Source organism: Balaenoptera physalus (assembly GCF_965194825.1).
Source record: "Balaenoptera physalus genome assembly, chromosome: 20".
NCBI classification, from domain to species: Eukaryota; Metazoa; Chordata; class Mammalia; order Artiodactyla; family Balaenopteridae; genus Balaenoptera; species Balaenoptera physalus.
In genome coordinates, this window is record NC_138901.1 from 42,405,833 (window position 1) to 42,418,330 (window position 12,498).

A 12,498-nucleotide genomic window follows, 5' to 3' on the forward strand; every position below is an offset into this window, starting at 1 on the left:
AGATTCAACACTTTTATTGAGTAACTTCTATGTGCCAGTGACTGTAAAGTTTCTTTTCTCATGTGGGGAGAGGCAGGCAGTAAACAAATACATAATTTGTCAAGGATGTTAAGTTACAAAGACAAACCAGTAAGGGAGATAGACAATGAGTGGGTAGAATTCTTATGGAGAATGGTCAGGGAAGGCCTCTCTGATAAAATGACATTGAATATAGACTTGAATGAAGTGAGTGAGTGAACCATGTAGATATCTGGGGGAAGGCAAAGAAGGAGCAGCAAGTGTAAAGGTTCAGAGGTTGGAGTTTTCCTGGAATGTTTGAAGAACAACAAGGGAGCCGTTGCGGCTGGAGCCAGATGAATGAAGGGAATGGTAATAAAAGATGAGGTCACAGGAGTACTAAAAGGCCTAATTATGGAGTGCCATCTTGAGGTCTTTTTTTTTTTTTTTAACTCTGAGATAGGAAGATTTGGGAAGGTTTTGAGCAGAGGAATACATGGTCTCCCTTGAAGTTTTGCTTACTGTCACCTCTGTGTTGAGAATAAGTAGAAGGGTCATGGAAGGGTGGAGAAACAGGCTTGTTTAATAGTCCATGCAAGAAATAATAGTGACCAGTATAGTGGCCACGGAGATAATGAGAAATGGTTGGATCCTGGTTATATTTTGAGGAATGAGCCAACAGGATTTTTGGGTAGATTGGATGTGGAGGAGGGCATCAAGGATGATTCCCAGATTTGGGGGTCTGAAGAGCAGGACAGGTGGTTTCCATTGACTGAGGTGGGTAGGACTGGAGGAGGGAGGAGCAGTTTTGCAGAACTCACTTTTGGATGTGTTCATTTGGGATAGCAGCTGGGCGTCCAGGTAGAGTTCAGAGAGTTGTGGCCTAGAGATATAAATTTGTGTCATCAACATATATACAGTATTTATATGTATATTTAAACCCATGAGATGAGATGTGATCACCAAAGGGTAAGTGTAAATAGGAAAAGAGAAGAGGTCTGAAGGCCAAACCTACTTAGAGGTGGTGGTAAAGACTTTGGATTTTTACTCTGCCTGAGAAAAGAAGCCTTGGAGGGTTTTTGAATAGAGAAATAACATAATGTGATTTTTGTTTTGAAAAGATGACTAGCTGCTAAGTGAAACTTAGTGTGTAAAGGCAAACTGTAGAAGCAAAGAGACCATTTGGGAGGCCAGCTGTTGCAGTGGACTAAGCTAGAGAGGCGAGTTGGACAAGGGTGGTAATGGTGGAGGTGATGAGAAGTGATTTGATTCTGAATATATTTAAAAGTTAGAGTTGACAAGCTTTGCTGATTGGATGGATGCAGGGTTTGGATAGTTAGCCTTATGTATTTCTATATTTGCATAAAATTTCTGTTGAAGGCTCCTCATCAAGGATAGTGTATGTTTATTTTATTTTATCTTTTATTGTTTCCTTTTTTTTTTTTTTGGCCGCACTACGTGGCTTGTGGGATTTTATAATAGTTCCCCGACCAGGGATTGAACCCGGGCTCTCAGCAGTGAGAGCACGGAGTCCTAACCACTGGACCGCCAGGGAATTCCCAAGGATAGTGTATGTTTAGATATCTAATGTTTGGACAATGGAGTATGGCTGAGAGTCAGGTAGTAATCAGTCGTAAAATATTTGAGTGCCAGGCACACTGCTAGATACAATGCAGATGCAGGGATGAATGAGACAGGTGTAGTCTAGGGGCAAGAGTATGTTGAATAGGGCAGGTCTTCAACGTTTCGATAGGCTGGGAATGGAAAGGGAATATAAATGTACCGACGCTTGGGTTAGAGTTTGATGAGAAATTTTCAAAGTAAGTGATGTGTCTAATACTTTAAATATACTTCTCACTAAAAGGCATAGAGATTCTGAAAATTCTAAAGAAAAGTTAATATTAATCAAACCTTTAATGGTTTATTTTTAATTAGGTCCAAACTAAATGACATGATAGATGCTATTCCAAAAAGTAAAAAGAACAAGAGATGTCAGTTGCACTCCTTAGATACGCACAAACCAAAACCTTTGGGGTAAGTAGAATTGATTATCAGGATACTTTGTCAGTGTTAAGATTATAAATGTTGATCACATTTGGTAAAAAGAAAAGAAACCCTGCTAGTTTTATTTCATTAATTGTTTACACTGTAACGTAAAAACCATATAATTGGTCAAAATAAATATGTCTCCTGGTTCTGTAGGCCTTTTTGCATTGGGACTATATAGGTTTGATTTTTTTTTTTTAAGTTTTTTTTTTCCCTTGTATTAAATATGTTTCAGAGAAAGGAGGTTGAGATCTTTGTGGAAATTTATGTAGCCAATATTAAATTTTTCAAAGTAGTGGTATCGTTTTTTTAATCTATGTAATAGTCATAATGTATAAATTATTTTTCTTGTCTTTCTTGTCTCTAGGTCTCCCTAGTAATTTATCAAGGATTTAAAAAAAAATCTTGAATCAGTTATAGCAATGTGAATTTATGTAACTAACTTGCAGTTTTCTTCTTGGTTAGGAGCTACAGTGTCCATGGCTGCTTCTGCCCCCATCTCCTAGCACAGTGTCACAGTTGCCCCTTCAAAATTGCTTGGGGTTGGGGGTGGTAAGGAGAAGCAGTGGAATTTGAAGGGAGTTTCTAAGAAGTAACTTTTGTTTGGGGGGGAGAATGGGATGATGTAAAACTATACTTCTGAATTAATTTTAAAAATTAGTTTTTTTGGATATCTCATTAGTAGTGTTGACACCATTGTTAAACTGATATTTTCCTCTCTGGTAAAAAGACCTAGATGACCAGGTGGTGGTGTGTTAATAGTTAATAATCTTTTTTTTTTTTTTTCCTATACTCAGGAACAAAAAAGTTTTTAAACTTTTATCATGAAAACTGTCAAACACATAGAAAAGTAGAGAGACTATACAAGGACCCCCTTACCCCCAAATTCCTTCACCCAGACTCCGTAGTTATCAAGATTTGCCACATTTATTTCATTTGTTCACCTTTTCCTTTGCTGAAGTATTTTAAAGCAAGTTCCAGGCATCATGTTATTTTACTACTACATATTTCCACATTCATCTCTAAATACAGTGACATTTTCCTTCATGACAGTGCCATTGTAACACCTAACAAAACTTTTAACTATAATAATCTAATACCCAGTTCATATTCAGATTTCCCCAACTCTCTCTAAAAGTGTCTTCTTACACTGATTTGTTAGAATCAAGATCTAAACAAGAACCACACATTATATGATTTCTAAATGTGAGAGCTCTGAACCCAGTAAAGCTCTACACAACCTAAAGTGCTTATCTAAGGATAATTATTTCATATACCTGATTTACCAATATCTTTAAAGAATTCCTGACTTTCTGAATGCAGAATCCATTCTAATTTTCTCATTAGACAGTAACCTTTTCTGAATAACCTGTTGACTAAAGCCACAGCGTAGTATGATATAATACAAAGGCTGCCTTCTATGTTTTTGTTACGAATATTCTTCATTGAGGAGCTGAAAAGCAACAGCTACCCCAACATCTTAAACATCTATGCTCATTGCCACCTTCCTTCAAAGACCAGTCCTTCCACTTTTGCTCCGGATTCCAACTCTTCTCTTTTTCTCCCTGACTTTGCTTCGTCAATTATCTACTTTTATTAAATTGACATACAGCTATGTTTTCCTATATTTCAGCTTAAAAACAAAAAACAAACCTCCACAGACTTCACATCCTGCTTCAGCTCTAGCCCCACCACATGGGAAGACAAATGTTTTGGAAGGCTGTTTGCTGACTTATGCAGTCAGTGTGAATGGAGTTAGTTAAGCAACACCTCCTAAGGTAGCTTCAGTTATTCCCACATGCCATGTGGATAGCCGGCCAGAGAGTATAGTCTGCTTAGCCAAGACTTCTCCTCCGCTTTGGATGGTCACTGCCATTCTGTGCTACTATGACTTTTCTTTTTATATTTTCCTTGTGTTGTTCCCCCCTTTCTCTCTTTAGATTTTCTTCAGGGGAAAGTGTAATACAGTTAATTAGCTTTTAGCCTAATCAGTAGTAACAATCTAGTTCAGTCTTCCTGAGAGTATTCTCACATTCATGCAAGTAGACCCAAGTTATTGTCTGTCTGGGAGTAAGTGTGAGGTCTGAAAGAAAGGTCTAGGCCGGAGTTGTAGGCCTGTAGCTGATGAATGATATACGGTTGACTCTTTTTTTTTTTTAATTAATTAATTTATTTGGCTGCGTCGGGTCTTGGTTGCGGCACGTGGGATCATCGTTGGGGCATGTGGGATCTTTTGTTGGGGCATGCGGGATCTTCGTTGCAGCGCGCAGGCTTCAGAGCGCCTGGGCTCAGTAGTTGTGGTGCGTGGGCTTAGTTGCCTTGTGGCACGTGGGAATCTTAGTTCTCCAACCAGGGATCGAACCCGCATCCCCTGCATTGGAAAGCAGATTCTTAACCACTGGACCACCAGGGAAGTCCCTACAGTTGACTCTTGAACAGTACAGGGGTTAGGAGCACCGACCCTCCACGCAATGGAAAATTTGAGTGTAACTTCTAGTTGGCCCTTTGTATACATGGTTCCTTCGTATCCTCAGATTCCATGAACTGCAAATTGTGTAGCACTGTGGTATTTACTACTGAAAAAAATCCGTGCATAAGTGGACCTGTGCAATTCAGCCTCATGTTGTTCAACTGAATAAGATCACCTAGAGGAAGAGTAGAGTAGTAGAAAGGAATGCTGAGGAATTCAGTTTAATGGTAGAAAGAATAAGCCTAAAGAAACTCGAGAAAGAATCGCCAGAGAGGTAGGAGGAAGCCAAGGGAAAAGAGTATGGGGCGGGGAGGTGGGGGGCGGTGGTTGGTAAGCTGTGTTGAAGGTTGCTGAGTTATCAAGGACCCAAAAGTGTCTGTTGGTTATAGCAACACTGAGATAATTGTTGATCTTGATGAGCAGATCTGTGGTTGAATGGAAACAATCTAGATCAGTATGGGTAGAAAAGTGCATGCAATGCAAGGTTGTAATGGGTTGAACTGTGAGTGGAAGGTGTGGGAGTAGAACAAGGAAGTGAAAAGACTTCCTTTTTTAGAGAGCTTGATCTTGAATGGAAGGAGTGATATAAAGACATTTGGTCTGTAGAGATTATGGATAAAATCTTGATTTGAGCTGTAGAATTTTTTTTCAAGCTTTTTCTAGAATAATGCTTTCACATTCTGATGGTATAATAATCATTCCCTGGCTCTGATTTCATGAACCTTTTCCTCAATAATGAGAACTTGAGTTTGAGAGTTACTCAGTTTTAGATTATGGATCACTCAGGCATAGAAAATTGCAAATTTGGGAGATGAGGATAGAAGGATATAACATGCAAGGCAGAGCAGAAGTTGAGGTTTTTGTTTCAAAAATAAGGGACATTGATCCTTGGCCCGAGCCCTTGTGAGATGGGAGTAGGGAGCTGAATTGTACGTATGACCTTATAGGGTGGGCAGGGGGTTGAGAAATACTTATTTAGCTATATAGAGTAGGTTAAGTAAAGATTCAGAAGTTTTTCCATCTCAAGCATCCCAGGTAATGAATTTCTAGGACTGTAGTGAGACCCTGCAGAAGAACAGGCAGGAGCCAGTTGTTCAGAATCATGAAAAATCAAGAAGACTATCATTGAACGGAATATAGAAACATATTTCTCTTGGAATGCACATCTGCAACAAAGCAAAATGCATGACCAGCACCACATTGCAACCTGTGGGGGAGGGAGAGTCTGGGAAGTTTTTAGTAAGTTTTTAAAAAATTATTTGTATAGGACTTACTACTAATTTAGGCTGTGTAAAGTGTTCATCTTAGTATGCTATCTTTATTTTAGTAAATATAAAAATTTCTTTACCATAATTAGATTAATCTGTGACTTTCCCAGTTACTTGTAAATGTGAAGATAGATAAGAATTTTGTTGCCATGGGCTAGCTATAAAATCACATTAAGTAGATCAGCACTTGTTAGTATTTTCAATTTGTGGAAGATTGATCCATGTTTATAGGTGAAAATATTTTATCATTTTTTTTTCAGCCCTTTTGACTTTAAAACATTCCAAGTAGATTTGCTCATAAAATGCTTAGTATGTTAACCAGTTACTGTCTTGATAAGTGTAAATGTTGTTAAATTATATCAGGTAAACTTAATAGTTGAGCAGAAGTTTTTGTATAAAGATATGAGCACCTGTCTAAGTAACATTTTAATATGGTTGAATATGTAATTATATACAAATTTGCAGACTTATCCTGCTAATATCTTAATGTATTAAAGAGTCGATGATTTTAATTTAGACTATAGAAATTACTCCTTCAGATTATCTCAGTGTCACTAAGCTTTGTACTGTGCTGTACTACAGTGAAGGGAGCAGTAGCAGTGTCAGTTCAGAGAAGTTAAGTACAGATAAGAGAAGTAGTGAAGACCACAGGAAGGACAGCAAGTGTAGGATCATTTTCCATTATGGACCTTTCCAGGGAACAGCCAGGTAAAATCAAGCAATCCTTTACTCACCTTTTTTAAATGTTTTACCCTTGTATATTCCTTCTTCTCACTAAGATTTGTTTCTTTCTGCAGAGGTTGTTGGATGGACGTATGGGAACTAATGTCCCAAGAATGCAGGGATGAAGTAGTTTTAATTGACTCTAGTTGTCTTTTAGAAACACTAGAAACGTATCTGCGAAAACACAGGTAAGTCCAAAGATCATCATGGTGTAGTTGGAAGGTGCCTTAGCTGTCAATCATCCAGACTGACCTGTCACTGACCTTCTTCACATAATAGTACTCCAGCCTTCCCGTTAATACCTGACATGAGGCAGAGTTTAATGTTAGGGTAGGCAGTTCCTTTATAGGATGACTCTCAGTGTTGGCCGTCTTGTGTTAGGCCAGCATTTCCATTTTTTGTAATTTCTACCTGTTAGTTCCAGGCCAGCCGTTCAAGAAACGCAAAATAACTGTAAGTCAAGTAAAGTGTACTTAATCACTGTGGGAATTCTAGTACTCCTTGTTTTTATGATAGAAGCATTTCATGATGTCATTTTTCAAAATTAAAGTTAAAATAGCAGCTTTTACTTAGTAATATTTTGAATTATTTTTTCTTTAATTGTCAAGACCTAAAAATAGAGTTGGAATTCATGTGCTTCCTGTACTATAAAAGTAACTTCAGATTTTTCTTTTTAGAATACTACTTTACAAAGGAATTTTCTAAGTGTCATTAACATTTGGAAATTCGTAGGGAGGGAGAGTGCAGTAGGAAAGGAAACTGGTAAGGGAGCCATCTAGAGATGGCGTTCTTGGGGGGGAGTTGTACTGTTTTCATATAAATTTGTCACATGTTGGGTTTGTGGTTGTGTGTTCTTTGACTTTGGGAGAGATATACACAATTACTTTGGGGACACTTCTAGAAAGCATATGTAAATAATAAAAACTGGCATTATCAAGATTGGTGTTTATATGGCAATGAGCTAATGACTTTACCTGCATACTAAGTTTATTAAGTGTTTTTTTTTTTTAGAATTACAAACTTTCTTGTTTTTTGCCTTAGTTGATTATACCCAAGAGAGTAGAGAATATCTTTCTTGTTTTTTGCCTTAGTTGATTATACCCAAGAGAGTAGAGAATATGTCAATTATTTGGAGTTTGGGAGGGGGATTTTTAACCGTAAAACATAAATGTATAGGTCCGTTATAGATTCTTTTCTCTTTCAATATGAATTGATCCTTGTATTCAATATGAATTGGTCCCCAAAAGATAGCTTTTTTGGGTGATAAATTACTAGTTACTATAGCTAATGTTTTGGAATTTCCTATATTGCTTTTAGATATTTCCTGTGTTTAGGGGGCAGTAATTTATAAGAAAGGTGGAGTCCATTTTTTTTTTTTAATTTTATTTATTTATTTATTTATTTATGGCTGTGTTGGGTCTTCGTTTTCTGTGTGAGGGCTTTCTCCAGTTGCGGCAAGCGGGGGCCACTCTTCATCGTGGTGCGCGGGCCTCTCACTATCGCGGCCTCTCTTGTTGCGGAGCACAGGCTCCAGACGTGCAGGCTCAGTAATTGTGGCTCACGGGCCTAGTTGCTCCGCGGCATATGGGATCTTCCCAGACCAGGGCTCAAACCCGTGTCCCCTGCATTGGCAGGCAGATTCTCAACCACTGCGCCACCAGGGAAGCCCCTGGAGTCCATTTTATAAATATGTTAAGGATGAGGGGAGAAGTACAATTAAGAGAGCAATTAAGGGAGGTTGCATTGAATCTGGCTTCTACTGATTATAACTGTACAAGTTACTTTTCTGTGCATCAGTGTTTTTCTTCTTTAAGACAAAAATAATGATAGAAATGGTCTTAATAGGATTTATTATAAGATTAAATTTGTCGTGAGGATTGATGATACATAATAAGACTTAACTTAGAACAATATCTGGCACACAGTAAGCACATCCCTGAACCTTTGCATGCCAGATTTGCAAGTCCTTGTTAATCTTGTGTATCTAGTTCTTGTTTTAGGTACAGGTTGAGTTTTTGAGGTACAGTCAGTTGAAAATGATTTCTAAACGTCTGAATAATGGACCCTCTTGGCACTTCTACTTTATTTAGAGGACTTTTCTGAGCACTGAATAATAAAGATTTTATAACACTATTTAGCCAGTTAAATATTATGATAGTACATTATTAGAAATGAGGTGTTAGGAAACTGAAACCTCTGAATTAAGAAAATTTTTAAAATTTGTGTGCAAGGTTACTTTTGAAAACAGAAAAATCACTTTCATTCTTGAGGCTTACATATAAATTTTTAAATTGCTGTTTACTTATGCTTATGTTACTTATGATTACGTACAAACATATTAGACTGAGGATTTAAAGCAGTAAGATATGGGGAAACTATTTCAAGTTTCATTTTGGTACTGTATGACATTTAGCCATTTATTTACTCAAAAATCTAAACTTACCATTATAGCCTGAAAACGTGGAAGTATTTTTATTTCTGTGTCCGTGACCATTTCTCCCACCAAGGGGAAGATTTTTTTAAATTGTGATAAAAAAACATAACTTATACTTGCCCTCTTAACAGTTTTTAAGTGTTCAGTACAGTATTGTTAACTATTTGCTCATTGTTGTACAGTGGATCTCTAGAATTTTTTCATGTAGCATGACTGAAGCTATACCACATCCATTGAACAATAACTCCTCCTTTACCCCTCCCCTCACCCACTGCAAGCCACCATTCTCTTTTTTGTTACTTTCAGTTCAGTTACTTTATATAACTCACGTGAGTGGAATCATGCAGTATTTTGTCTTTTTGTGTCTGACTTATTTCACTTAGCATAATGTCCATAAGGTTCATCCATGTTGTAACGGATGACAGAATTTTCTTCTTTTTTGAGGATGAATAATGTCCCATTGTATGTATACACCACATTCACCTGTCAGTGGACATTTAGGTTGTTCCCACATCTTGGCTATTGTGAACAATGCTGCAGTGAACCATGAGTGTGTGCAAAAAGCTCTTCGAGATCCTGTTTTTAATTCTTTTGTATATATTCCCAGAACTGGGATTGCTGGATTATATGATAGTTCTGTGTTTAATTTTTTGAAGAAATGCTATGCTATTGGATTGGCCAAAAAGTTCATTCTGGTTTTTCTGTACGATGTCACGGAAAAACCCAAACGCACTTTTTGACCAACCCAATATAATATTTGCCATGCTGGCAGCACCATTTTACAATCCCATCAACAGTGTGCAAGGGTTCCAGTTTCTCCAGATCCTTGCCAACACTTGTTATTTTCTAATTTTTTGATAGTGGCCACACAGTGGGTTTGAGGTGATATTGTGTGGTTTTGATTTGCATTTCCCTGATGATTAGTGATGTTGAGCATTTTGTCATATGCTTATTAGTTATTTGTATATCTTCTTTGGAGAAATGTCTATTCATGTCCTTTGTCCATTTTTTAATCAGGTTTTTTGTTTGTTTTGTTGTTGAGTTGTAAGAGTTCTTTTTTTTTTTTTTAATGCTCCCTCTATTTTTTTTTTAATTTATTTTATTTAATTTATTTTATTTTTGGCTGCGTTAGGTCTTTGTTGCTGCGCGCGGGCTTTCTCTAGTTGTGGCGAGCGGGGGCTACTCTTCCTCGTGGTGTGCGGGCTTCTCATTGCGGTGGCTTCTCTTGTTGCGGAGCATGGGCTCTAGATGCGCGGGCTTCAGTAGTTGTGGCATGCGGGCTCAGTAGTTGTGGCTCGCGGCTCTAGAGCACAGGCTCAGTAGTTGTGGCGCACGGGCTTAGTTGCTCCGCGGCATGTGGGATCTTCCCGGACCAGAGCACGAACCCGTGTCCCCTGCATTGGCAGGCGGGTTCTTAACCACTGCGCCACCAGGGAAGCCCAAGAGTTCTTTATTTATTCTGGATGTTAACCCCTTATTCCAGTATATGGTTTGTAAATATTTTCTCCATTCCATAGGTTGTCCTTCACTCTGTTCATCGTTTCCTTTGCTACACAGAAGTTTTTAAGTTTGATATAGTCTCATTTATCTTATTTTTTCTTTTGTTCCCTGTGCTTTTGATGCCATATCCAAGAAATCATCATCTATTCCATTATTATGTTTTCTTCTAGGAGTTTTATAGTTTCAGGTCTTAATGTTTAGGTCTTTAACCCATTTTGAGTTAATTTTTGTATATTTCTGTGTCTATTTTTTAAACATTAGTGAAACATAATGATTTAACTTTGTCAACATTATTGCCTCTGTTTACAAAATGGGCTTAGAGCTTCTGTTTTAACATATATTCATTTCATTTCACGTCCATCCTTAAGCCTTCTGCAATTCCCATAACTAGAATTCAACTTTCGTGTGTGCCTGCACGCATACACACACACACACGCACGCACACACACAGTAGACTACTACTCAGCCATAGAAAAGAATGAAATAATGCCATTTGCAGCAACATGGATGGACCTAGAGATTATCATACTAAGTGAAGTAAATCAGAAAGACAAATACCATATGATATCACTTGTATGTGGAATCTAAAATATGATACAATGAAACATTTACAAAACAGAAACAGGCTCACAGATGTAGAAAACAAATCTATGGTTACCGAAGGGTGAAGGGAATAGAGGAGGGATAAATTAGGAGTTTGGGATTAGCAGATACAAACTACTATATAGAAAATAGATAAACACAAGGTCCTACTCTCTAGCACAGGGAACAATATTCAATATTCTGTAATAAACCATAATGGAAAAGAATATGAAAAGGGACATATATATATTTATATATCTGAATCACTTTGCTGTACACCAGAAGCTAACACAACATTGTAAGTCAACTATACTTTAATTAAAAAAAAAAATGTAGTCCATTATATATCTGGTGTGTATAGGGGGGCGGGGTAGAGTAGGGGAACCATGAAGGGAGAGGTGAATCTTGGGAAATAAGGCTGGATATAGTAGATTGGGTAAGAGAAGTCACTGAAGGCCTTAATGGGTTTGAACTTTATTCATAGACAGTGGGGAGGTTTTTAAGCTGAGAGTGAGGTAATGAGATTTGTTTAAAAAAATTATTTTGGTATGAGAGATGCATTAGATAGCTAGTAAGAGTGGAAGCAGGGAAACCTGTTAAGAAGCATTTTTAAAAATTGTCTAGGCAATTGAAAAGAATTGACCTTCAAGAGAATTTTAGAAAGAATTGATACCAATTGGCTCCACCCCTAAAAGCAGGACCTAAGGAGGAGTTAGAATTAACTGAGGTTTCATTCTGGGTGACTGTGTGAATGGTGATTTTTTTCTTTTTTATTTCATTTTATTTTATTTTATTTATTTATTTTTTAACATCTTTATTGGAGTATAATTGCTTTACAATGGTGTGTTAGTTTCTGCTTTATAACAAAGTGAATCAGCTATACGTATACATACATCCCCATATTGAATGGTGATTTCTTTTTTCTTTTTTTTTTTTTTTTTATTCTTGTAGGTCTAGCTTTTTTTTTTTTTTTCACACACACACACTGTCTTTTATTTTTACAAGAGATAAATAGACTGACACCAAGCATTGTACATGGATGACCACAACAAAAGCAACAATGATTGCAATTACCAAACATGAAACTGAATGGTGATTTCTTAACACAGGTGGAAGGGAACATAGGAAGGGAACTGTGTTGCCCTTGGTTTTGGACAACAAATTTAATGTGTTGCCTTTTGGACATCTGTGTTGCCGCCCATTTTTTCTGTATGGGTCTGGCCCTCAGGCAAGGACAGAGACTTGAGCAGAGCTGTAGAGTCGAGAGTCAGACATGTTGACTGAAGCTATGGGAATAGATGAGCTCATCTGGGTAGATGAATCTAAATCAAAGAGAGCAAAATTTCCTCATTCCACCACAGCTGATCTTCTCAGAGTTATGAATATTGTGAGCCTGGCTTTTTCGCCAGACCGAATTCTTCCTTATTTCAGGAATTCAAAAATAAAGAAACGAGGCTTTATTCTTTTTTCTTTTCTGA

The 12,498-nt window shown here is 37.4% G+C and overlaps 1 protein-coding gene across 10 annotated transcripts in view; it reads left to right on the forward strand.

The window, feature by feature from the left end:
• The window catches only part of GGNBP2 (gametogenetin binding protein 2), a 135,183-nt gene that overhangs the window by 10,210 nt on the left and 112,475 nt on the right, over nucleotides 1–12,498 (forward strand). For 7 of the 10 annotated variants that reach the window (XM_082440006.1, XM_082440010.1, XM_082440005.1 and 4 more), the window contains 3 exons: nucleotides 1,933–2,031; nucleotides 6,364–6,489; nucleotides 6,579–6,692. In XM_082440006.1, coding sequence (XP_082296132.1) covers nucleotides 1,933–2,031; nucleotides 6,364–6,489; nucleotides 6,579–6,692 — 339 coding nt within the window. The remainder of the gene's footprint in view (nucleotides 1–1,932; nucleotides 2,032–6,363; nucleotides 6,490–6,578; nucleotides 6,693–12,498) is intronic. The other 3 variants (XM_082440011.1, XM_082440012.1, XM_082440013.1) reach the window with 1 other exon arrangement.